We start from the raw sequence: 25,543 nt of genomic DNA on the forward strand, positions 1-25,543 counted from the left end.
CCTTACTAAGCACGATGGGGAGCTCTGTGAATGAGGGACAGTGGAGAGAGAAACAATGTACCGGGGGAAAAAAAGGGTTTGACAACACGTGAGGGGAAAGGCAGAGAACAGTGCGTGACACTGACAAGTCTGAGAAAAGGGCATTTATCATGAGTTCAGTTCATTGCTTCACACTTAATACTAGTCAAGCCAGTTGATCAAATGTGTGGTAAAAGGGGGACAGCAGCAAATAGATGGAGGTTCTCAGTTACAAGGTTAAACCAGTATCAGACTAAAAAGAAACAAACAAAAACATACTAGTAACACACAAAAAATTAAATAACTTCTAAAAAGCACAGACAATATAAATTAAAAAGTGAGAACTAGGAACAGAACCTCTGAACAACGATAGAACCCTAATAGTAGAATGGTTCAAGTGCAGGAGTTTGAAGTTTAACCAATTTGAATGTGTTCCAACTACTGTCCCACTTGTCATCTGTAGTAACACAAATCCTACATTTCGCTGGATTTGACTGGCGTGAAATAGCTGGTTGACGTGGTGTGCTAGGATTGGCTAACGGCCCCTGTCAGCTTCATCTTCTGCTCAGCAGGAAGTGACTTCATGGCGCCCTCGAATTCCTGGGAGTGACGCTGAGCGACGTCTCGGAGCAGCATGACCAGGGTGTTCTGGGTTTCTGGAAGACAAAGACCTATGTTGTTATTACATTGTTAGAATGTTGTTATATTCACATAAGACAACATTGCTACACAACAAGGTGAGGAAACCTGTCAGGATTTAAAGCTCTCGCCTGTGTCAAGATCCTTGGTTCCCAGGACGTGGCTGGAAGCAGATACTATTGGCTTAATTTGACTCAGGACCTAAGGAGACAACATAAATATCAGTACTAATATACAAACAGATGGGTATGTAACAACACAATTAGATTAGTCAACATGATGTAAAAACACCACTAAAGATCAGCATACCAGTGCAGGGTTCTGAGAGTAGAGCATGGCCAAGCAGCTGTACACAGTCTTATTCTCCTCCATGTCCTCCCTCAGAGGGAGGCGAGCCAGGAGGGCAGGGAACACCTAGGACAGGCGGATGGACAGATGGACAGACAAACAGAATTAGCTAAGTGAGCATCACGGAGGACAATCAGTTCATCAACTCATGTGTCTGTATGTCAAAAAGCCTGTAGCAAACTCTTACATTGTAAATCTAATGTAGAGCATTTGGGACATTAAAGAACTGGAGACAAGGCTACAGACACAGGTCGCAGATAATCTCAGAGGGTCCAAATCCTAACATCGGAGCCACTCAAACTTCTACACAAATCTTTGAGTCATGCACAAACCTCAAAATAGGCAGTGGCCCAGTATTACATCCCATGAATGAACGTGCATAGACAGTACCTGTTCCAGAGGGACACCCTCCATGTTGCTCATGATCATCCTGCAGAGGGCCGCACACAGGTTGTCAATCACCCTCCTGTCCTGTTCTTTGGACAGCAGGTTGGAGAAGAGGGACAGCATCATGGGGTAGTCTCTGGGAGGGACAGGAGTTGAGGAAAAGACCCTGGTCTTCTGGGACAGGTCAGTAACATAGTAATAGATTATAATGATATGGTCAGGGCTGGTCAATGTGTCTAGCTACTCATCAGAACCATAGCACGGTTATCTGTGATCGATCCTGAACACACACACACACACACACACACACACACACACACACACACATACACACACACATACACACACACACACACACACACACACACACACACACACACACACACACACACACACACACACACACACATACACACACACACACACACACACACACACACACACACACACACACACACACACACACACACACACACACACACACACTTCATTATTATTGAGGGATACTGTGCGACGAGGGGTCCAGCAGCCTGGGCCAGTGCTCCCAGTGCGAACACGCTGTTGTTGCGAACCTCACTGTCGCAGTCTCTCACCCCAGCCACCAGGACAGGCAGCAGCTGATTGGACAGTTTGCCGGCACAGGCCCTGCCCCCAGACACGTTGACGAGGGATTGCAGGATCTCTCCGAGCGTGCCCACGGAGAATGAACGGTCGGCCACTGTGTACGACAACTTCTACAGAGGAAGAGGAATAAATCCACTCATTCAATACATATAACTACATCTAACTAAAAGGTTTATCCTTTCTGCGCTTAAGGTGACTTTTTTTGCAAACTCAAAATAAAACTCTAGTTGAGGAAATTGTAGAACTAGGAATTAGGTCTATTTATCTCTATATTGATGGCTTTTCAACTAGAGTAAATGACTTGTGTTAAGGGAGAAACGGTGTCGTGATGGTTGTGTTACTCACAGCCTTGTTCATTATGAGCGGCAGCAGCTCGTTGAGATAGGGCTGGAAGGTCTCCGCTGGGACGGCAGAGGCTAGCAGGGGGATCCCCTCGCCGGCAAACTCCTGCAGCATGGCATCATACTCCGCCTAGAACGTTCATATCATACACCTGAAAGTACAGCCAATCCTGCCCGGTGAAGGACAGAGTGGTAAAAGAAAGAGAGGAAGTCTCACCTGCTGCTCGTCGTCATCTGCCTCATCTCCTCCTCCGTCCTGACAGACAGTCTGTAGAGAGACGGGGGGGGGGGGTCAATGGCTTATCAGAAAGTTTTCCTATTTTACTGTAGACATTTTAAGCTAACGCACTATAATCCACTGTAACAAAAACAGATAAAAATACACCTTATGGAACTGTGAAGAGACACACACAGAGACACATGCACAATTTCATACACACTCCAGATATGTGGTAGGAGAGTAGTGGCCCGAGGGAACACAATGTGTTGGGAAATCTATGGTGAAATGTAATGTTGTTTTAATTGTATATAACTGCCTTAATTTAGCTGGACACGAGGAAGAGTAGCTGCAGCCTTGGCAGGAACGAATGGGGATCCTTAATAAATACAAACACATATCCTGATTTCAGATATCCTAAATGAATTCATCTGAGAAACCCAGTTTGAAGTGCGCTCAGGCCCAGCTTGGTTGGTCTGGGCTCACCCTCTTCTTGAGCACGTCTCGGATGGCCTGGCTGATCTCCTGCAGGCGCCCGGGGCTCTGCAGTGCCTCCCCCTGGCAGGCCTTCAGCACAGCGTTCATGGCCTCCAGCACGCCCATCACCACTTGGCGCTCACGCTCACTATGGACCGCCTCCAGGAAGCTTGGCAGCACCACCCCCAGCAGCTTCTGCAGGGCTGGACAGAGGAAGAGAAGCACAACTCCATTTTTTGTTTCAGAGAGGTATAAAGAGAAAGAGAGGTATAGAGGTATAGATAGAGAGATATAGAGAGAGAGGTATAAAGAGAGAGGTAGAGAGAGGGGTATAAAGAGAAAGAAAGGTATAGATAGAGAGGTATAGAGCGAGAGGTATAAAAAAAAATCAAATTTTATTGGTCACATACACGTGTTTAGCAGAGAGGTATAAAGAGAGAGGTATAGAGATATATAAGAGAAGAGAAAGAGCAAGCGAGGTATAGGTAAACATACACAGTATCAGTCAAAAGTTTGGACACCTACTCATTCAAGCGTTTTTCTTCATTTTTACTATTTTCTACATTGTACAATAATAGCAAAGACATCAAAACTATGAAATAAAAAAAGTTATAGTCGCCTTGATGACAGTTTTGCACTCTCTTGGCATTCTCTCAACCAGCTTCACCTGGAATGCTTTTCCAACAGTCTTGAAGGAGTTCCCACATATGCCGAGCGCTTTCCCTTCACTCGGTCCAACTCATCCCAAACCATCTCAATTGGGTTGAGGTCAGGTGATTGTGGAGGCCAGGTCATCTGATGCAGCACTCCATCACTCTCTTTCTTGGTCAAATAGCCCTTACACAGCCTGGAAGTGTGTTGGGTCATTGTCCTGTTGAAAAACAAATAATAGTCCCACTAAGTGCAAACCATGGGATGGCGTATCGCTGCAGAATGCTGTGGTAGTGTGCCTCGAATTCTTAATAAATCACTGAGTGTCACCAGCAAAGCACCCACACACCATCACACCTCCATGCTTCACGGTGGGAACTACACATGCGGAGATCATCTGTTCACCTACTCTGCATCTCACAGACACAGCGGTTGGAACCAAAAACCTCAAATTTGGAATCAGACCAAAGGACAGATTTCCATCCGTCTAATGTCCATTGCTCGTGTTTCTTGGCCCAAGCAAGTCTCTCCTTCTTATTGGTGTCCTTTAGTAGTGGTTTCTTTGCAGCAATTCGACCATGAAGGCCTGATTCATTCACTGATTCCTCTGAACAGTTGATGTTGAGATGTGTCTGTTACTTGAACTCTGTGAAGCATTTATTTGGGCTGCAATTTCTGAGGCTGGTAACTCTAATGAACTTATCCTCTGCAGCAGAGGTAACTCTGGGTCTTCCTTTCCTGTGGCGGTCCTCATGAGAACCAGTTTCATCATAGCGCTTGATGGTTTTTGCGACTGCACTTGAAGAAACTTTCAAAGTTCTTGAAATTTTCCAGATTGACTGACCTTCATGTCTTAAAGTAATGATGTACTGTCATTTCTCTTTTATTTAACTAGGCAAGTCAGTTAAGAACAAATTCTTATTTACAATGACAGCCTAGTGGGTTAACTGCCTTGTTCAGGGGCAGAACGACAGATTTTTACCTTGTCAGCTCGGGGATTTGATCTAGCAACCTTTCGGTTACTGGCCCAACACTCTAACCACTAGGCTACCTGCCGCCCCATTTGAGCTGTTCTTGCCACAATATGGACTTGGTCTTTTACCAAATAGGGCTGTCTTCTGTATACCACCCCTACCTTGTCACAACACAACTGATTGGCTCAAACACATTTAGAAGGAAATAAATGCCACAAATGAACTTTTAACAAGGCACAGCTGTTAATTGAAATGCATGAAGCTGGTTGAGAGAATGCCAAGAGTGTGCAAAGCTGTCATCAAGGTATCAAGGGTGGCTACTTAGAAGAATCTAAAATATATTTTGAATTGTTTAACACTTTTTTGGTTACTACATGATTCCATGTGTGTTATTTCATAGTTTTGATGTTTTCACTATTATTCTACAATGTAGAAAATAGTAAAAAATAAAGAAAAACCCCTGAATGAGTAGGTGTGTCCAAATGTTTGACTGGTACTGTATGTGATGTGCGCTGAGAGAGAGTGCGAGCAAGAGAGAGACACCCTGGTGGTCGGCCTCAGTGGGATTCTCCTGCCACACTTTGTGCTGAGCTCGGCAGAACTGGCCCATGGCCACGAAGGCAGCCCTGCGCACATCCTCGTGGGGAAACTGAGGGGAGGGGGACACAGAATGCATGGTCAGATAAACAAATGCTAACCCACACCCACACACTGACTGAATGCCCTTCATGGCTCATTACACAGAGAAAGGGGGTGGATGAGCAGTGCTACAGTGCTTACATCACGCAGCTCATAGACCTGCTGAAAGCTGGACTCCAGGAAGGGCTGGAAGGCAGCACTGAAGGGGTGAACAGGGAAAAAAAAGGACATCAGTAACTACTAATGGACTTGACGCTCTCCCGGTGCTCAAAGTGCTGACATTGTACATGAGGGAAAATACACTACATGACCAAAAGTATGTGGACACCCACTCATCAAACAGGTCAGGTGCAGGCCAGCCAAGTTCTTCCACACCAATCTTGACAAACCATTTCTGTATGGACCTCGCTTTGTGCACGAGGGCATTGTCATGCTGTAACAGAAAAGGGCCTTTCCCAAACTGTTGCCACAAAGTTGGAAGCACAGAATTATCTAGAATGTCATTGTATGCTGAAGCGTAAAGATTTCCCTTCACTGGAACTAAGGGGCCTAGCCCGAACCATGAAAACAGTCCCAGACCATTATTCCTCCTCCACCAAACTTTACAGTTGGCACTATGCATTGGGGCAGGTAGCATTCTCCTGGCATCCGCCAAACCCAGATTTGTCCGTCGGACTGCCAGAACCAATTTCATGAAGCTCCCGACGAACAGTTTTTGTTGCTTCCAGAGGCAGTTTGGAACTCGGTAGTGAATGTTGCAACTGAGGACAGATGATTTTTTACGCGGTGCGCGCTTCAGCACTCGGCGGTCCCGTTCTGTGAGCTTGTGTGGCCTACCACTTCACGGCTGAGCCGTTGTTTCTCTTAGACATTTCCACTTCACAATAACAGCACTTACAGTTAACATGGCAGCTCTAGCAGGGCAGAAATTTTACGAACTGACTTGTTGGAAAGGTGGCATCCTATGATGGTGTCACATTGAAAATCACTGAGCTCTTCATTAAGGCCATTCTACTGCCAATGTTTGTCTATGGAGATTTCATGGCGGTGTACTAGATTTTAAACACTTAGCAACAGGTGTGGCTGAAATAGCCAAATCCACTAAGTTGAAGGGGTGTCCACATACTTTTGTATATATAGTGTATATACAGCATAGGAATGAATATATAATCTTTTTTTTATTTTATTCAACAGAACACACATTTCAGTTGCTGGGAAGTGAAACGACTGTATACCAGGACTCCCGGCACAGAGGAATGGAGACCAACGATGCCAGATGTCGAATTGTTCATGCACTGACTAATGAACAGTGGAACCAGACTAGTGGCTGGCTGCTGATACCATGCAGTCCTGAATGAATATAGAGCCTTAATGGTCTGTGACAACCACCACCAAAGATCTCTATGCTCTCGAGTCTTTACCCGGTGTTGAAGGCAATCTCTCCCAGGGCGTCACAGGTGTCCTCCTTCTCATCAATGTAGGCGTTCTCTACACTGAACCTGGGGAATGAAGTGAGAGCACAGAGGTTAGGATGGGGGATGGAGAGGTCCCTCTGCCTAGCTCAGTGCCGGGAAAAACAACATGGTTACCATTGACACCGTTTATGAGAGCTGCCTTGAAGGCTGCTTTAGGGAGCCTTTGCATTGTGTATGAACATCAAACATCATCATCAACATCTCAGACATGTACCCGGCGATGTCTGGGTCCACGGTGTCAGTCCCCTCCTCATCCAAAATGGTGTCTCCCTGAGCCTCGTCGTCATCATCGTCATCCAGCAGGACAAACGTCTTGTCCTCCTCAAGGTGAGCCTGATCATGGAGAAAAGAGTTCATCAGAGGATAAATTCTTTCAGACATTATGGATGTGCATATCATGATACCAGGATCAACTCCATTTCAATTCAGTCCATTGAAAATGTCATTACGTGGACTTTTCATTCATGCACTTCATGTCATGTCCTGAATTGGCTGAGTTGAAATGGAATACGCCAAGTCCTGAGTGGTGAGAATAGGAAGGGTTTGGAGCCATGAAGCCCATTGACTGACCGTGACTCCCTCTGTGGACTTGAGAGACAGAAGCATGATGGTGGTGATGGCAGTGAGGTGTGGGTTCAGACAGTCTGGACTCACTGTGGACACGGCCGAAAACAGGCTGTACCTGCACCCACAGAGAGAAAGACAGAGAGTTGGACGATATACAAACGAATCAACAACTCAGAAAACAGCACTCTGAAAGCCCACCCCAAAAAGGTTGGCAGGACTTCTACTAGAGAGTGGCAGTATCTGGCACACAAACACCCGTTAACTACGCACGTGCAGCGGCGCAGGTCTGGGTCGTCGATAGCGTTGGTGAGATTGAGTCCCAGCTGAACACACTCTGCAGCCAGGGGGCTGAACACCTCCTTACCTATGGTGCGGGCCAGCACTGACAGAGTATCTGAAAGGACAATGTATACACATCAATCCCCATTCACAGGTGACTCATAGTTCATTACACAACACGGGTTCCGATAGCTCAGTTAGTTGGAGCACAGTGCTATGAAATATAAGAGTTTAAAGTTAGAAACCTATCGGGGCCACATATGGTATACTGTCAAGTCTAAGCTGTCAGTCATATTGACTAAAAGTGTCTGCTGAATGACCACATCAAACTGACTAAGCCTTAGAGATAGTTAACCTACCCAGAGCCTGTGTCTGCAGAGACCTCATCTCATCCCTGGTGTCAGTGAGGAAGCCCTTCAGACTCTCAATGACAGGCAGGAAGTAAGGAACTAGCTTCTCTTTGGCTGCATTGGCTGAAAGGAAGAGAGGAGTTAATACAGTTAGTGATGTATGCACCACTTGCATCTCAACAGTCTCAAGTGGCTTCCTCTACTTCTGTCCTCTCCATCTGCACTGATCTGAAAACAGTATTTAAAGCAACTGGGACTACATTTGAGCTTTCAGACCAGTGTGGATGAAGGAAGACACAAGCGCTACATTATTGAATGTAACATGCTCTATTGAAAGACCTTTAGCTGGGTGTTACCTATAGCTCCTATAGCACTGACAGCCAGCTCTTTGAGCTTCAGGTTCTCTGCGTTGCTGAGGGCAGACAACATGGTCTCCATCAGGGTGGGCAGGTAGGGCTCAATCTCTGAACCTGATAGGGGATGGAACACTGTTAGTGAAAATATCAGCACAGAACAGAGATGATGACAAATGTGTACATCTTATTTGTACATTGAAAGTAGTCTGGGGGACGAGACTAAAAAACAAGTCATTGACTGAATATTTGTTTACCTAGCTACAGTTTAGCATTGTATTATCTGAGTATAGAACAGAGCAGAATGAAATAATAGCAAGAGAGATGGTTATGGATCAGGATAAGGTGAATGGGAGGATTCTCACCCAGGTTTTCCAGGAAGTTCTCCAGGGCGTAGAAGGCCTTGGTGACGTGTCCGATCTTGGCCTGGTTCAGAGCAGACATGTAGGCCAGCAACAGTGGCATCAGCTCAGCACAGTACTTACTGACCTCAGGCTGCAGGTGCTCAGAAAACTGTCCCAGGGCAAAGAGGCCGGCGCTGCGGACCACTTGGTTACTGTCTGACAGACTCTGGCACACCGTCTGCAACATGGACGACAGCATCCTGACAGACAGACAGAGTGGGATTAGCAGGAAAAATACAATGTCTCCATTTGAATAAGAGGAAAAAACCATGACTGTGGTTTATAGCTACATTAAACACTGAAGGACTGGACATTGCCAAATGTAAACCTTTAAAACATTTAAAAAACTGTTTTTTTTTTGACAGGGAGCCACTGAATAGACATCAGAAACAGCATTGCACAGGGGACTCACTTGGTCCGTATGTGGTCGGCACAGCCCTCGGCCAGCACTGCCAGACACATCAGGCCAGCTTTCCTCTCATAGGGGTTATCACTGGCCAGACATGCTTGAGTCAGCGGCATCTGATGGACACACCATGGGTCAGACATACATACTAAAACCATATGTACTTCTATGTGGAAATTGGTGTACCTCAGTACAAGACTGCAAATTAGTAAAAAGTACTGCACTGCAAATTAGTAAAAAAATACTGCTGCTACAATCCTACCGCTATGTCACAGAGATGATAATAACATGAATTGAAATGACTGATTGGCAGGCAAATGATTTATGAAGCAAGTGAGTGTGTTCACTAACCAGTTGGTGGAATAGTTTCTCAGGGGGCATGTGAAGAGCCATGGTGTCAATAACCTGCAAACAAAAATACATTCCATTTCAAACAGGCTCTCTGAAACAACATCACCTGTTTTCTGTGCATTATATATACAGTCCAACAACAGAGAAGGGAAGTTGACCTGAGCAGCAAAGTGTTTGGGACTCTCGTTGTCAGTGTCGTCCTCATTGCTGTTCTCCTCGTCCTCAGGGTCCTCCTCCCCAGGTGGTGGCGCTGCACTAAGCACGGGAAACACCGTCTGCAGGATGGGATTGAGCAGCTTCTGCTTTAACACTGTCTGAAGGGGAGAGAGAGAACAACCCAGCATACATAACTTGACAAGCTCCACATATTTTTACTGACAAAAGGAGAAAGGCTCATCTATGGTTTAAAGTGGCTTCCTCTCCTTCTCTGAAAACACAGGCTAGGGAATTTGCGTTCACCTGTCCATTTATTTAGTGAGATGGGGAAAGGAGACAAGGGATGACGCCACTTGAGAGAGACTATTGACATATACCTCAGTTTAAGAAAAGAGGGCTCACTGGAGGGTGAATGTAGGCCAGGGCATCCATTTTATAACTGGTGACTTTACCTTGCTCTTGAGACGAATGAGAAAAGCAATGCAGGACAGAGCCTTCACACGCAGAGAGTCAGTCAGTGTGGTGTCTGCACTGACCTGAGACACACATACACACATTTCATTGTCAACAAGACAAACCATCACTTTTCCTACAATGGCATGTAAGCAAAAAGTCATTCGAAATATTTTTAGAAGCTCCTTGTTCTCACCTCCAAGCAGAAGTGGACAATTTCAGCAATATGTGGGACCATGATGGACACCTCACTCTCCATCAGCTCATCAAACACCTCCATGGCCTCACTGGCCTGATCCTGGTCAACACATAGAAACAGTCCAATAACACCTCCATGGCCTCACTGGCCTGATCCTGGTCAACACATAGAAACAGTCCAATAACACCTCCATGGCCTCACTGGCCTGATCCTGGTCAACACATAGAAACAGTCCAATAACACCTCCATGGCCTCACTGGCCTGATCCTGGTCAACACATAGAAACAGTCCAATAACACCTCCATGGCCTCACTGGCCTGATCCTGGTCAACACATAGAAACAGTCCAATAACACCTCCATGGCCTCACTGGCCTGATCCTGGTCAACACATAGAAACAGTCCAATAACGCCTCCATGGCCTCACTGGCCTGATCCTGGTCAACACATAGAAACAGTCCAATAACGCCTCCATGGCCTCACTGGCCTGATCCTGGTCAACACATAGAAACAGTCCAATAACGCCTCCATGGCCTCACTGGCCTGATCCTGGTCAACACATAGAAACAGTCCAATAACACCTCCATGGCCTCACTGGCCTGATCCTGGTCAACACATAGAAACAGTCCAATAACACCTCCATGGCCTCACTGGCCTGATCCTGGTCAACACATAGAAACAGTCCAATAACACCTCCATGGCCTCACTGGCCTGATCCTGGTCAACACATAGAAACAGTCCAATAACGCCTCCATGGCCTCACTGGCCTGATCCTGGTCAACACATAGAAACAGTCCAATAACGCCTCCATGGCCTCACTGGCCTGATCCTGGTCAACACATAGAAACAGTCCAATAACACCTCCATGGCCTCACTGGCCTGATCCTGGTCAACACATAGAAACAGTCCAATAACACCTCCATGGCCTCACTGGCCTGATCCTGGTCAACACATAGAAACAGTCCAATAACACCTCCATGGCCTCACTGGCCTGATCCTGGTCAACACATAGAAACAGTCCAATAACACCTCCATGGCCTCACTGGCCTGATCCTGGTCAACACATAGAAACAGTCCAATAACACCTCCATGGCCTCACTGGCCTGATCCTGGTCAACACATAGAAACAGTCCAATAACACCTCCATGGCCTCACTGGCCTGATCCTGGTCAACACATAGAAACAGTCCAATAACGGCCTCCATGGCCTCACTGGCCTGATCCTGGTCAACACATAGAAACAGTCCAATAACGCCTCCATGGCCTCACTGGCCTGATCCTGGTCAACACATAGAAACAGTCCAATAACGCCTCCATGGCCTCACTGGCCTGATCCTGGTCAACACATAGAAACAGTCCAATAACGCCTCCATGGCCTCACTGGCCTGATCCTGGTCAACACATAGAAACAGTCCAATAACGCCTCCATGGCCTCACTGGCCTGATCCTGGTCAACACATAGAAACAGTCCAATAACGCCTCCATGGCCTCACTGGCCTGATCCTGGTCAACACATAGAAACAGTCCAATAACGCCTCCATGGCCTCACTGGCCTGATCCTGGTCAACACATAGAAACAGTCCAATAACACCTCCATGGCCTCACTGGCCTGATCCTGGTCAACACATAGAAACAGTCCAATAACACCTCCATGGCCTCACTGGCCTGATCCTGGTCAACACATAGAAACAGTCCAATAACGCCTCCATGGCCTCACTGGCCTGATCCTGGTCAACACATAGAAACAGTCCAATAACGCCTCCATGGCCTCACTGGCCTGATCCTGGTCAACACATAGAAACAGTCCAATAACGCCTCCATGGCCTCACTGGCCTGATCCTGGTCAACACATAGAAACAGTCCAATAACGCCTCCATGGCCTCACTGGCCTGATCCTGGTCAACACATAGAAACAGTCCAATAACGCCTCCATGGCCTCACTGGCCTGATCCTGGTCAACACATAGAAACAGTCCAATAACGCCTCCATGGCCTCACTGGCCTGATCCTGGTCAACACATAGAAACAGTCCAATAACGCCTCCATGGCCTCACTGGCCTGATCCTGGTCAACACATAGAAACAGTCCAATAACGCCTCCATGGCCTCACTGGCCTGATCCTGGTCAACACATAGAAACAGTCCAATAACGCCTCCATGGCCTCACTGGCCTGATCCTGGTCAACACATAGAAACAGTCCAATAACACCTCCATGGCCTCACTGGCCTGATCCTGGTCAACACATAGAAACAGTCCAATAACACCTCCATGGCCTCACTGGCCTGATCCTGGTCAACACATAGAAACAGTCCAATAACACCTCCATGGCCTCACTGGCCTGATCCTGGTCAACACATAGAAACAGTCCAATAACACCTCCATGGCCTCACTGGCCTGATCCTGGTCAACACATAGAAACAGTCCAATAACACCTCCATGGCCTCACTGGCCTGATCCTGGTCAACACATAGAAACAGTCCAATAACACCTCCATGGCCTCACTGGCCTGATCCTGGTCAACACATAGAAACAGTCCAATAACACCTCCATGGCCTCACTGGCCTGATCCTGGTCAACACATAGAAACAGTCCAATAACACCTCCATGGCCTCACTGGCCTGATCCTGGTCAACACATAGAAACAGTCCAATAACACCTCCATGGCCTCACTGGCCTGATCCTGGTCAACACATAGAAACAGTCCAATAACACCTCCATGGCCTCACTGGCCTGATCCTGGTCAACACATAGAAACAGTCCAATAACACCTCCATGGCCTCACTGGCCTGATCCTGGTCAACACATAGAAACAGTCCAATAACACCTCCATGGCCTCACTGGCCTGATCCTGGTCAACACATAGAAACAGTCCAATAACACCTCCATGGCCTCACTGGCCTGATCCTGGTCAACACATAGAAACAGTCCAATAACACCTCCATGGCCTCACTGGCCTGATCCTGGTCAACACATAGAAACAGTCCAATAACACCTCCATGGCCTGATCAACACATAGAATAACTCCAATCAAGGGACAATAGTGTTTTTCCACAGTCATCCCTGAAGACTTGTGCAGTCACCAGTGGTGCTAGTGGGGGCTGACATATTGAACTATCCCCTACCTGGTCTGCCTTGATGAGGTGTCTGAGAGCAATGATCAGTGTTGGGATGAGGGAGCGCATTAGGTTCTGAAAGACACAAGACATTTCATTTCAACACAGCAACGAAGGAAACTGGAAGACTAAAACTTCTGTTCACTCCAAAAGGACATCAAATAGATAAGATTGTGGCCTCACCATCTCTTCTGTGCCAGTGTAGGCAGTCATAGCGGTGAGGGTGAGGATGCAGTAGTACATGGCTGTGGGGTTGTCCAGGTCTTGCAGCACGGTGCCAAACAGCTGCAGCAGTTGGCGATAGTGGGGCTTGAAGGGCTCCGGATTGGACTCCACCACTTTGCTGAGCAAGAGTAGACCCACCTGAGGGAGACATTTTTGATCTATGCATATTCTGACCAATCAGTGAGCAACCATCAAGAGCGCCGGTCAAATCCAAATAAAGCACGACCTCTCTCTGTTCACGTTGTCAGGACAAGCCAACTGAAGACATCCTTTAATATCCTGTGAATTACAACAAATATGTTGCAGTGTTTTAGTTCTACCTAAAGAAGCTGATACCTGTCTGTCCATTGGGTTGTTGCTCTTGGTAGACTGGTTGAGGAGTGTGAATAGAGCAGGCCAGCGGTCTGGCGTCTCGTGTTTGACCATCACTGCGCTGAGCTGCGAGAGGGAGTGGCGCACTGTGTGTCTGGAAACAGAGACAGGGGTTATTGTCAAGTTCAAATGTAACACGTTTCATTGGTGTGTATGGATGAGTTAGTGGTTATGGTCCGATATAGGTTATAGCTATCTGTTTGATAATCCATTGATATTCTAATAAATCGCGTTTTCCACCTCAAAACAAAATGTGTGACTGTGTGTTTTTATGTAAAGGATAAAATATGCTTACTCTGTTTCCTGCTGGAAGGCTTGCAGGACCACTGCTTTCAAACTATGAAGCAAGAAAAACAATTCTCAAATACAATAGAAATGTAAAACAAATAAAGCTCAGTGGGAATTCATTCAACAGTCCAATACAGAGGACTTGAAAATGACTGATTGTGGGGAATTGGACAACAAAGGGCAGCCAACCTCTCTCTGTGATCAGGGCTAATCTTCTTCCAATGCTTCTTCACTCTCATCCGCAACATTACTGCAGCTGACTGGCGGATCTGATGAGGGGGGAGCAACAATTCATTCACTGATGAGAGCCAGCGATAAGCCGCACAAAGATAACAACTCATGCAAGCCCCTGTGTTCCACATACCTGGCATCTTCACACAGATGATAGGTGTTAGTGTAACTAATGTGTAACCTACATACCTGAGAGTTCTGGGACCCAGTCATGACAGCACACAACGCTGGGATGATGGCTGGATCTTTAAAAGCCAGCTTCAGCTGGGCGGTGGCCTGTAGGAGAAAAATATGTTGGATATGGCAAATACTGACTGAAATAAAGTAAGCTAGCCAGGCAGCTAAAACGTTCGTGAACTGTGAAGTTTATAAAGTGACGGACCGTGTAGGAAAATAATTGTGTGTTAGTCACACTCGTTCGTGACATAATTTGGCTTGCTAATAGCTGTCCATTTTGATAACTAACGTTAACGGTGCTTGTTATCAAAGCATGCCAGGGTAAGTGTCAATCCCAATTTTACCGGCTAAATCAGGAGAGTCCTTACCTGCTGAATAATCGCATTGTCAGGCTGCGTGAGCTGTAAGAGAATCTGCTCTAGTTCCCCAGACATCTCGGCTCTTCCAAAATCTCAGTGTTTCTGAGATTTGATGTTATTATTCAAAATGATGCGCAAACTTGTCACGCTAAAATATGACCCTTGACTGGGATAAACTGGGAGAGCGTTCTGAATGGTCAAGTATAGACAGTTCGCTAACTCGACTCATATGTCAACAAATTATCTCTAGCTAGTTAGCAACTTTGCTAGCTAGCGTATCAAACATATTTATGGATCAATTTTCTCCAACGATTTTTAGCGACGGTTGGATTTCGAGTTTCAATCCGAGTCCGGTTCGTTCTATCAGAATGCCACGCGGGACAGAACCAACCCAGGGAGTGTTCCACGTGAACAGCGTTGTTAAAAAGGGCCACATTATGGAACACCGTTTCGGGTCTTTGCGTGTCAAAAAAAAAAGATACAAGTCAAATAACACTATTTTATGTGTCAAATAAGCTTGTTGACCACCCCGGACCTGGATATGACTGCACGTCACATAATTTAACGCGTTCATACATGTAGTTTTTACGTAGTTATTACACATTGATTACACTATCACTCGTATTTAATATGTCACAACGATTCATCGATACGTATGCTATGATGCTGGCTGGTAAAGTTGTCTTGAGCACCTACAGTGCTGGTCATAAAAAGAGCTAGCTAGCTCATGGATGCAAACAATGTTCATCCCCCAAAAGCGACAATCTGTTTCAGTAGCTATATAGTTAGCTAGCTAACTATATAGCTAGGTGTCATCTAAAATAACCCTAATTTAAAAGACAGTTCTTATTTGATTAATGGTCAGACCCATCTATGTGAAGCTAGCCACAATAAGGATTAGCCACAATAGTGGACCTTGCAGTTAGCCTCCAAAATAAAAGTATGTAATTGACAGTGACGCAAATAAATACAAATAGTATAATTATGCCATACTTGAATAGATCATGCTAAACGAGGTTGGAATATTATATAAACAAAAAACTATTTGTCAATTTGACAAAAATCTTTTGAAATCACACTGGATTTATTAAACGCTAGAATTGCATTGGGGGCATACTTATTTCACTGTACAGCCTTACCTATGGATTGTGGATCAATAACATGGGGTATCAGTCTACTCAGTGACACCCAGAGAACATTAGCGTCGTAGCTCTTATTGTGGGACTCTTAAAAAAACGGTCAACCTATGCGTATTGAACACTATTCCAGGGTAAAAACAATACTGTGTGGATGTTTTGGGGTCTGATAACTCTGAGGAGGACGTTGGGAAAATATATCTTGGGTATTGAGTAGACTGATAACCCATTTTATTGATCCTTAACTTTAGGTAAAGCTGTACAGTGCAATATGAATGTCAATACACACAATAGACTGACTGGGGAGGTGATTTCACACAGTCACAGTCCCACAATAAGAGCTACAACACTAATATTTGCGTAAACTCTTCACAGCTGTGTTCTGTGGTTGTCACAGAGTAGACTGATACCCCATTTCATTGCTTCACATTCCAACCTTGTTTAACATTATCTAGTCTAAATATGGCATGATTCCACCATTGGTTATCTTCTGCATCACGTTCAAATTGGTACTTTTATTTTGAAGGCAAACCGCAAATTCCACCATTGTGCCTAATCCTTATTGTGGCTAGCTTCACAACACAAAACCCGGTCGGATCGAGCCTCATGAAACTAGCTGGCTGCTTATAACGTTATCTTTGGGCAAAAGGGTTTAGTAGCTGGCTAGCTATTTATTTTCATGAACTGAAGTTGAATGTCAATTAGCGAACAACAAGTGACTACCTAGCTAATACTTACAAGGATTCCTAAATCATTGCTAAGAATAATTTCAGTTTCTAACTGGTCATTATTTTCAGGCTGGTTGTATTGGTGTTAGCTAGGTACCAAGCTAAAGCTAGCTAGCTACCCCATACATTGCAGTCGAACACAACATTTTACAATGAAACTGTTATTTGTCAAATTAGACGCTTATTTAACGTGTCAAACAGTGTTATTTGACGTGTATCTTTTTTGACACGCAAAGACCCAAACGGTGTTCCATACCACATTGAAATACACGTCAACATCAGCTGTACATGTGTACAGCGCCTGTTTTGGGGCCGAGGGCGAACATGATCAATATTGTTAGTGAACAAACTACAGTAGAATATTCTTGCATGAGTGGATGTCTAATTCTACACGTTTTCATGTTGTAAAAACGTTGTTGTTGTAGTTGAGCATGTCTCAATTGACATGCATAGTAGTATGAGATGACAATTCACACCTTTTTTAGGCCACAAAAGAGGGAGTGCCTCGTCTCACACTGACACTAAAGAAATCGATTAACGAAAACAACTACTTGCCTAACTGATTTTCCTGTTCCAAGCGGTTGTTTTCACTGGTACAAATGTTTTTGTAAGCACAAGGTGAGGAATTCACTTTTTTTGGTTTTCTTTTTACATTTTTAGAAAATTCAAATAAAATAGCCCTATGATTTATATACTAAATGCATTTAGAATAAAAAAGCACTTTTTTACTTTAGCTACATCTTCTATTCACTTGCCTGCCCCCCCCCCCCCCCCCCCCCCCTCCTCCAACAAGCCTCCCACCCCACCCATCCCCCAAACTCACACCCCACACCTATCACCTCCCTCTGCCCAGGTAAAGGTCAATGTTAATAGTCCCATAGTCTCAACATGATCACATATTCTCACCACTAACTGAACAATTACAATTCCAATGCAGCCACGGAGGTAGACTTAAAAACAAGCATTTGAATGGTAATTCTTGGGCCAGTTTGGTCCAGTATGTAAAAGATTGCTACCAGGTGCTGAATGTACACTGCATTTACATGTCCAGCCATTGTAGCCGATTGTCTCCAAGTTGCCTGAATTGTCCTATGATACCTATAAAACGTTATTCAGTGTACTATAATTAAGAAATATGGTCCGAGGGGGTGTGGTATATGGCCAATGTATCTGCTGGGGCGGCAGATAGCCTAGTGGTTAGAGCGTTGGACTAGTAACTGTAAAGGTTGCAAGATCAAATCCCCGAGCTGACAAGGTACAGATCTGTAATTCTGCCCCTGAACAAAGCAGTTAACCCACTCTTCCTAAGCCATCATTGAAAATAAGAATTTGTTCTTAACTGACTTGCCTAGTTAAAGGTAAAATACAAATATACCATGGCTAAGGGCTGTTCTTATGCATAAGGTAACACGGAGTGCCTGGATACAGCCTTTAGCCGTGGTATATACCACAAACCCCCAAGTTGCCTTACTGCTATTATAAACTGGTTACCAAAGTAATTAGAAACAGTAAACAAGTACCTGTGGTATAAGATGTGATATACCATGGCTTTCAAACATTTTTTTCACAGGCAGACTTGTTTGGAGAACCTGGCAACTGTTAATAGCTCTACACTGAACCACACAGAATGCTTCGACCAGGATTTTTGGTAATGTCATCTTGTTACCTGATCTGTCACTCTTGCAAAGGGGAAACAAGGACTGGTTGTACAAATAAAGCATGTCTTAGAGCAAACACCGACTCAATACTTGGTTTAAGGTTGGACCTCGACAACATGTGTGGTATTAAGAGAGCAGCAGGTGCTGCAATATTCCAATTAGTTCAGAGTGGGATTGTAAAGGTACACAGTAACTTTGATTGGCTAGGATTTCAGCAGCCATTTGCATTCTTGGCTGATTTGTATTTATCCCAAAGCGGTCCATGTAAAGTAAATGGAGACTAACTGTACTACAGCTGCATATTACTCACTCTATCTAGATCAGTAAGTCATTTTTAAAGCGGTAAGTTGTAATAGAAATATGTCTTTATTGAAAAGATTGTATTTACATTGGAACCAAAATTAGTCGATGTCGACTACAGTACACAATATTGCCACAAACCCCCGAGTTGCCTTACTGCTATTATAAACTGGTTATCAAAGTAATTAGAAACAGTAAACAAGTACCTGTGGTATAAGGTGTGATATACAACAGCTTTCAGCCAATCAGCATTCAGGGCTCCAACGACCCAGTTTATAATAAGTATTTCTCCATTCATTGGTGCAGCAAAACTAAAAACTTTCACACAATCCGATTTTAATCTTTTTACAAACAAATAAAGCCCTGCCCACAAACTGTTGAGAATAGATAGGGTTCAGTCACGTTTGCCATAACATGCAGTTACATTTGTCTGTGTTGTTTTGGGCATCTACAAAGGATACTAAATGAAAGTAAAATAAAATAGCCCTATGATTTATATACTAAATGTATTTAGAATAAAAAAACATTTTTTACTCTAGCTACATCTTCTATTCACTTGCCTGCCCCCCCCCCCCCCCCCCCCCAACAAGCCTCCCACCCCACCCATCCCCCAAACTCACACCCCACACCTATCACCTCCCTCTGCCCAGGTAAAGATCAATGTTAATAGTCCCATAGTCTCAACATGATCACATATTCTCACCACTAACTGAACAATTACAATTCCAATGCAGCCACGGAGGTAGACTTAAAAACAAGCATTTGAATGGTAATTCTTGGGCCAGTTTGGTCCAGTATGTGAAAGCATTGCTACCAGGTGCTGACTATACACTGCATTTACATGTCCAGACATTGTAGCCAATTGCCTCCAAGTTGCCCGAATTGAACTACAAAAATCTGTATTTGAGGAGGGATAAAGGCTCAGGTAGAAAGTGATCAGTGATCACTTACCTTGTGTTTTGAGTTGTACTAACTGCATCGTCAACAGCATGCTGTGTGAAACATGTAGGTTCCTGATTCAATTTCCACTTTTAAGCCAAATAACACAGATACCTATAGATTAAATAATGGAGTGATAATCACATCTAACCAAGTGGAGTTGTCCCCCGACCCAGGTCTATGTCCTATGTCTGGGCAAAACTAGGGAGTATAAAACATAGTCTTTAGGCTACATACTAGTCAATACATTTCTGCAGATTAAATAAATACATCTACAGTATTTCTACCACTCACAGCCACCACTGCTACACACATTTGTGTAGCCTTTCTCTACAATTCAAGCATAATGCACCACCAGCAGCCTTGATCACATTAACTGTTGAGGTCACTATTGCCTTGAGGCTACCTCCACAACAATGGGACAGCTCTGAAGAGACACTTTATGGCAGGGATGTGAGAGAATGAACATTCTGATCCAAGCGGAAATGTAATCATGTTTGACATGTGTTATAAATTAGGCCTTCACATAGAAGTGATATGTCAATTATAGAGTTAACAAATTAAAATATAAGAGAAGCAGACTGAGCAGAAAACTGTACTCATTAAACTTCAACACATTAATCAAAGGTTCTATTTTCAAAGTAAAGGGAGGGTAAAATATGGGATACACAAACAGTGGCAACTATTACAAAATACTGTGACCATTAAGTGTCCACTCATTGTGTTACTTCCAATTAATGGATATATCTGATATATATATATATATATATATATATATATATATATATATATATATATATATATGTTGGATTAATACATGGATACATGGATTAATTAATAAATTGCACCAAAATAAATCAACCATCAAATAGTTTTTCTGAGAAAAATGTTGCTTTTTGCTGCTTATTTTGCTTCTTAAAATTACTAGTTCAAGAAATAGATTAAAACTTCAGGGGAGTGATTAAATTACAAATATGTAATTTCTCCTGAACAGACCTTTCAAGGGGCGCGGCCTCAATACCGATACCTGAATGGAAGACTTGATGATTGGCTGAGACCTGACCCACACCTTTCCCTATAAACAATGACCCCAGATTCGATGGACATAATATTACACTACTTTTTTCAAAGCAGCGGAAAGCGATATTACTACTTACTACAACTTCGGTGTTTTCCAGCCGTCGGTAGTTAGTTTATACTAGCTAGCTACACGAAGAAGCTTTAAAACTTCTGGAAGGTTGGCTACAGCATCCTTATTTTGGGGGGTCTTTTTGGGCATTTCTTTCTTGCAAAGAAGAGGTTCTGTGGAAGCGATGGCAGATTGGAAGCTACCAGTGAGCTACAACCCATCCTACCATGCCTTTGCCTATGGTCTCATGTACCAAACAGGGGCTGAGCAAAATCATCCCAACTTCTCCGGCTGGGCAGAGGCCGTTTACAACTCTGGGGTCAGCGGCGGCTACCACCAGCAAGGGCAGCATCAAGGGCAGCATCAATCCCCACCCAGGAGTCCCGAACACAACGTTGGTAATGGCAATTCCCACTACCCAGGTTCTGTCATGTATCTCGGTGACCCTCACAGCCATACCCCGGGTGGACGCCTTTTCATTTCCCACAACCGGACCCTGTTTGATCAACCGCTGGAGACCGAGAGGCCAAGTAACTACACTCCAAGCGATCCAGTGTCGCACAGATCACCAGGTAAATAACGTTAGCTAGCCACGCTAGTTAACATTACATTTAGTTGTTTTGTGCAATATGGTTATCTTACCTTCTACAGTACTCTAGGTAGTTTGTCTATGAAGCAGACTGTTAGGTCGACAAAGTGGTAGTTATTGTACTTGCATTTGCTGGGTCTCTGGCTAAAGTTACGATCTCCCTCTCAAACATGGTCCATGTGTTAGTATCCGACGCCATCTTGCTAACTATATGTTTGTGCTTCTGAACCGCCAAAAATGTCCGCTCTGGTCAGACTGCATGGACAATGGCGCCACCATGTGGAACTGTTAAAATTCAACCAAGCCAGACTTTATGTACCGACAAGTGTGTATAACTTTCTCCTATTTTCTCGCTCAGATTCTTGGAGTTCGGAGACAAGCTATCCTCAAACCAACCCTACCACCTGGGTGAAAAAGGAGTTGGAAGAGGAGACGGAAAGTGGAAGCCCAAATGGTAGTGAGCATGTCTCCAGCTCCTATCCAGAGAACACAAGCTTACAAATTCTGGGCAGTGAGGACAACGCCCCGCAGTCTTTGCCCTTGCCTCTCCCAGAGAAAGCAGACAAAGACGCCCCCAAACAAAAAGCTCGAACTGCTTTTTCAACAGGCCAAATGGATGCCCTGACCCATCGGTTTAACATGCAGAGGTACCTCTCCCCTGCTGAGATGAAGGCCCTGGCTGGACTGACGGGGCTAACTTACAAACAGGTGAGTTGTTTGATTAACCTACTGTTATGAGCATAACCCAATCTTCACCATTGTGGCAAATCATACATTTAGCTGGTATTTACTTCAGATGTTGACTAATTATATGTATGTCTTGTAGGTAAAAACATGGTTCCAGAATCGCAGGATGAAACTGAAAAGGCACCAGAAAGACAACAGTTGGGAATCTGCTGGGTACCCAAACCCTGGCTACCCTAACATGCCACCACGCCCTCAGGTGAGCACAATTATAATGCTGTGTAAACCTGCACAATATACATGTTCTTTTCCTAGTTGAAATGTTTGGTTATGTTGTATAATACTACATTTATCTTAAACTACAGTTATTGCTCCAGCAGTTGTCTAGCTTGTGCCTCCTGTTGGTTGGTAACAGAGGCAATAGGCTTGGACATAGTGTCTCCAGTCTGGACAATGTCTTAAAAGCAGGATGAAACATCTCTACACACATCAGTGCTTTAGCTTCATGCTGAGCGTATGGTGATATTAACCACCATCTCTTTCTAGTATCAGGGAGAAGCCCAAACACAGATTCAGGACCATCACACCAACACTCAACAGTTCCAAGAGGCCATGTTCAAGAAGAGCCCTCAGCAGAACCTGCCTTACTACACAGGTGGATACCCTCAGCCATCCACCTCTCCCCCCCAGCCCCCTGCAAGGCCCCTGGGCAACTGGCCCCTGCCCCCAGCCATGACCCACTAAGTACCCCAATGGCTTCTACAGCACAGCAAGGGGCTACAACATGGGCAGTGTAAACACGACTCCAGCATCAGGTGACGACAGGAACCCTACTCATACCAACAGCTCCATATGCATGACCCTGTTTCACAATGCTAGCCAATAATCCACAGGTGAATATCTCAGTGGTAAATCGACGGTTGTTTTTTTTGTAAATGTATGAAATGGTTGTTTGGAAGGATTCTTATAATTAATGTTGAGATTCAGACACAGGTCATTCTCAATTGATGCGGTGTTGGCTCATTATATCAATCACCGTTTCTATTTGGACTTTTATCCCTTATTCATGTTTTTATCACAATGTTGCCTTATTTTTTTTAATAGCTTCCAGAGTTTTTACCAGAGTATTTAATATCATTGAAGAGGTCATTGCTCCTTGTGCTTTTTGACACTCAACTCTGACAAAGTTTTGATCTATGTTGGAAGTGGCAGGCTTTTATTTTCTTTTTTTATCCATCACTTAACTACTGATGCTACACATCTGAACGTGTGACATTTCTCACTGCAATGGATGTTTGTGGTTGCAAGCTGCACCAGTATAATCTTTAACGTTACTGCTATTTGTTGTGTTTTACCTATTTGAACAGTGTGTGTGTGGCGCTACCTTGCCCTTGTTAGAATCAAATGTTAGGGTTTTGTTCAGTAGCCCTGAAACTAGAAAATGCATTGGAACTGACAAGTGTTCATGTTGGGTAAGTTTTGTGCCCCAGAACTGTTCCCAGATTTTACAATTTTTTTTCTTCTATTTTTTATCATAAACCCTGTTGGTGCACAGTCCACCTGTAATGAAATGATGTGCCCATGTTGGTGGGATTTACTTTTCTTTATCTTGATTACACAGGGCAAATGGTTTTTTCAAAGGCAGACTTGTTAGGAGAACCTGGCAACTGTTAATAGCTCTACACTGAACCACACAGAATGCTTCGACCAGGATTGTTGGTAATGTCATCTTGTTACCTGATCTGTCACTCTTGCAAAGGGGAAACAACGACTGGTTGTACAAATAAAGCATGTCTTAGAGCAAACACCGACTCAATACTTGGTTTGTGTGTGTGTGTGTGTATATATATTGTATTACTTGCTATATCTATCTCATTGTAATAGATGTCTTTATTGAAAAGATTGTATTTACATTGGAACCAACTCAGTCGATGGCAACTATGGTACACAATATTGCTCCATCACTGACATTACATTATGCTAGAACTGATCCTTCTGCCAAACCGCAAGCCTGCGTCACACTGACACAGTCACGTCATACACTTCCATCCCCTTCTAGAGCCATTAACATAATTCCATTCATCCCCTTTCAGCCTTTGTGGCAGTCTGTCTGACATCCATATTTCTATAAGGCCCCTGGGATCCTCTTTTCCCCCCACAGGAGCTCTGTACACAGCCCTGTTAGTCATTTCCAAATGCATCTTTCCCCACTTCCTTGAGGCGATCACTGGCCTGTATGTGATTGGCTAAGCAAACACCTTTTTCACTTTGTTCCCACCAATCAAATCAACTACCTCAATGACAAAATGACAGGACACACATTGGGTGTGTTCCTCTACTCAGACGTTCCTGACACATGCCAGATCTTACAATGCCTGGATAGGTATTTTACATATCTACTAGCCACCTCGTTATAGCAATCTGGTGCCCGACGTGCAACCAGTGGTTGATGCACGCAACGTCTGAGCAGGGGAACCCAACCTTAAACATTCTAACTGGGCCGGTGTGTGTACACTCCCTTAGTCCATCTTGAGGCTGCGGTAGACGTTTATCTATGAAGTCACTTCCACTTCACCCCTACCTTTTTTATTGTTTAACTAGGCAAGTCAGTTAAGAACAAATTATTGTTGACAATGACAGCCTAGCGGGGAACAGTGGGTTAACTGCCTCGTTCAGAATTACAGATTTTTACCTTGTCCACTTGGGGATTTGATCCGGCAACATTTCGGTTCCTGGCCCAACACTCTAACCACTAGGCTACCTGCTACCTACATGTACAAATAACCTCAACTAACCTGTACCCCCGCACATTGACTGTGTACCGGTACCCCCATTGTTATTTTATTGTGTTACTTTTTTATAATTTTTTACTTTAGTTTATTTGGTACATTTTTTGTTAACTCTTTCTTGAACTGCACTGTTGGTTAAGGGTTTGTAAGTAAGCATTTCACGGTAAGGTCTACCGTTGTTGTATTCGGTGCATGTGACAAAGTTTGATTTGATGTTGCGAATGAAGACCAGCAAGATCCAGGAGACAGCTCCCAGCACGAGAGAGAAGACCAACGCCATGAGGAGAGAGTAACCAAAGAACTCTGCACCGGGCCGCTCATACTAGAACGGTTGCGGTAGTAAAAACGCTGAATAGACAAAGATGATGGCCTGTGGAAGCCGTGCTCATCAGCACGCTGCGCCACCACCAGCGGTAGTCCTCGCCAGACAGCAGGAAGTAGGTGAGCGCCACCGAGATGCAGGCGCCTAACAAGGGGAGGATGCTATACAGGGTGCAATGCTCGCGGCCCCACATGATGGCG

The 25,543-nt window shown here is 44.5% G+C and overlaps 2 protein-coding genes and 1 non-coding gene across 4 annotated transcripts; 1 reads left to right on the top strand and 2 right to left on the bottom strand.

Annotated features, from left to right (window-relative positions):
- Positions 1-128: 128 nt before the first annotated feature.
- LOC106579624 (importin-4) lies at positions 129-21,771 on the bottom strand. Of its 2 annotated transcripts, none has more exons than XM_045702752.2 (29): positions 21,676-21,771; positions 14,723-14,809; positions 14,492-14,571; positions 14,310-14,351; positions 13,979-14,108; positions 13,601-13,780; positions 13,427-13,492; positions 10,306-10,407; positions 10,109-10,192; positions 9,659-9,814; positions 9,501-9,554; positions 9,156-9,265; positions 8,705-8,943; positions 8,343-8,456; positions 7,996-8,109; positions 7,628-7,751; positions 7,361-7,472; positions 7,005-7,123; positions 6,737-6,814; positions 5,457-5,514; positions 5,220-5,325; positions 3,061-3,254; positions 2,575-2,625; positions 2,362-2,487; positions 1,900-2,126; positions 1,396-1,528; positions 967-1,071; positions 789-858; positions 129-674 (listed from the first exon to the last, which is right to left on the bottom strand). In XM_045702752.2, exons 1-29 carry the CDS (start codon positions 21,745-21,747, stop codon positions 544-546), a joined length of 3,264 nt encoding a protein of 1,087 aa, XP_045558708.1. In that variant the 5' UTR covers positions 21,748-21,771; the 3' UTR covers positions 129-543. The 2 variants fall into 2 exon arrangements, with proteins under 2 accessions (XP_045558708.1, XP_045558709.1); XM_045702753.2 differs by lacking the exon at positions 21,676-21,771 and adding an exon at positions 15,079-15,937.
- LOC123729061 (small nucleolar RNA SNORA8) lies at positions 6,541-6,667 on the bottom strand. The gene has a single exon (XR_006760844.1). It is a non-coding gene; the product is annotated as a small nucleolar RNA SNORA8 (small nucleolar RNA).
- Positions 20,738-24,037, top strand: LOC106579626 (uncharacterized). The gene is made up of 4 exons (XM_014159723.3): positions 20,738-21,531; positions 21,907-22,256; positions 22,375-22,491; positions 22,779-24,037. Exons 1-4 carry the CDS (start codon positions 21,144-21,146, stop codon positions 22,974-22,976), a joined length of 1,053 nt encoding a protein of 350 aa, XP_014015198.1. The 5' UTR covers positions 20,738-21,143; the 3' UTR covers positions 22,977-24,037.
- The last annotated feature ends 1,506 nt before the right edge of the window (positions 24,038-25,543 follow it).

The sequence above is a fragment of the Salmo salar genome, chromosome 19 (assembly GCF_965601325.2).
Source record: "Salmo salar chromosome 19, fSalSal1, whole genome shotgun sequence".
Taxonomy (NCBI): Eukaryota; Metazoa; Chordata; class Actinopteri; order Salmoniformes; family Salmonidae; genus Salmo; species Salmo salar.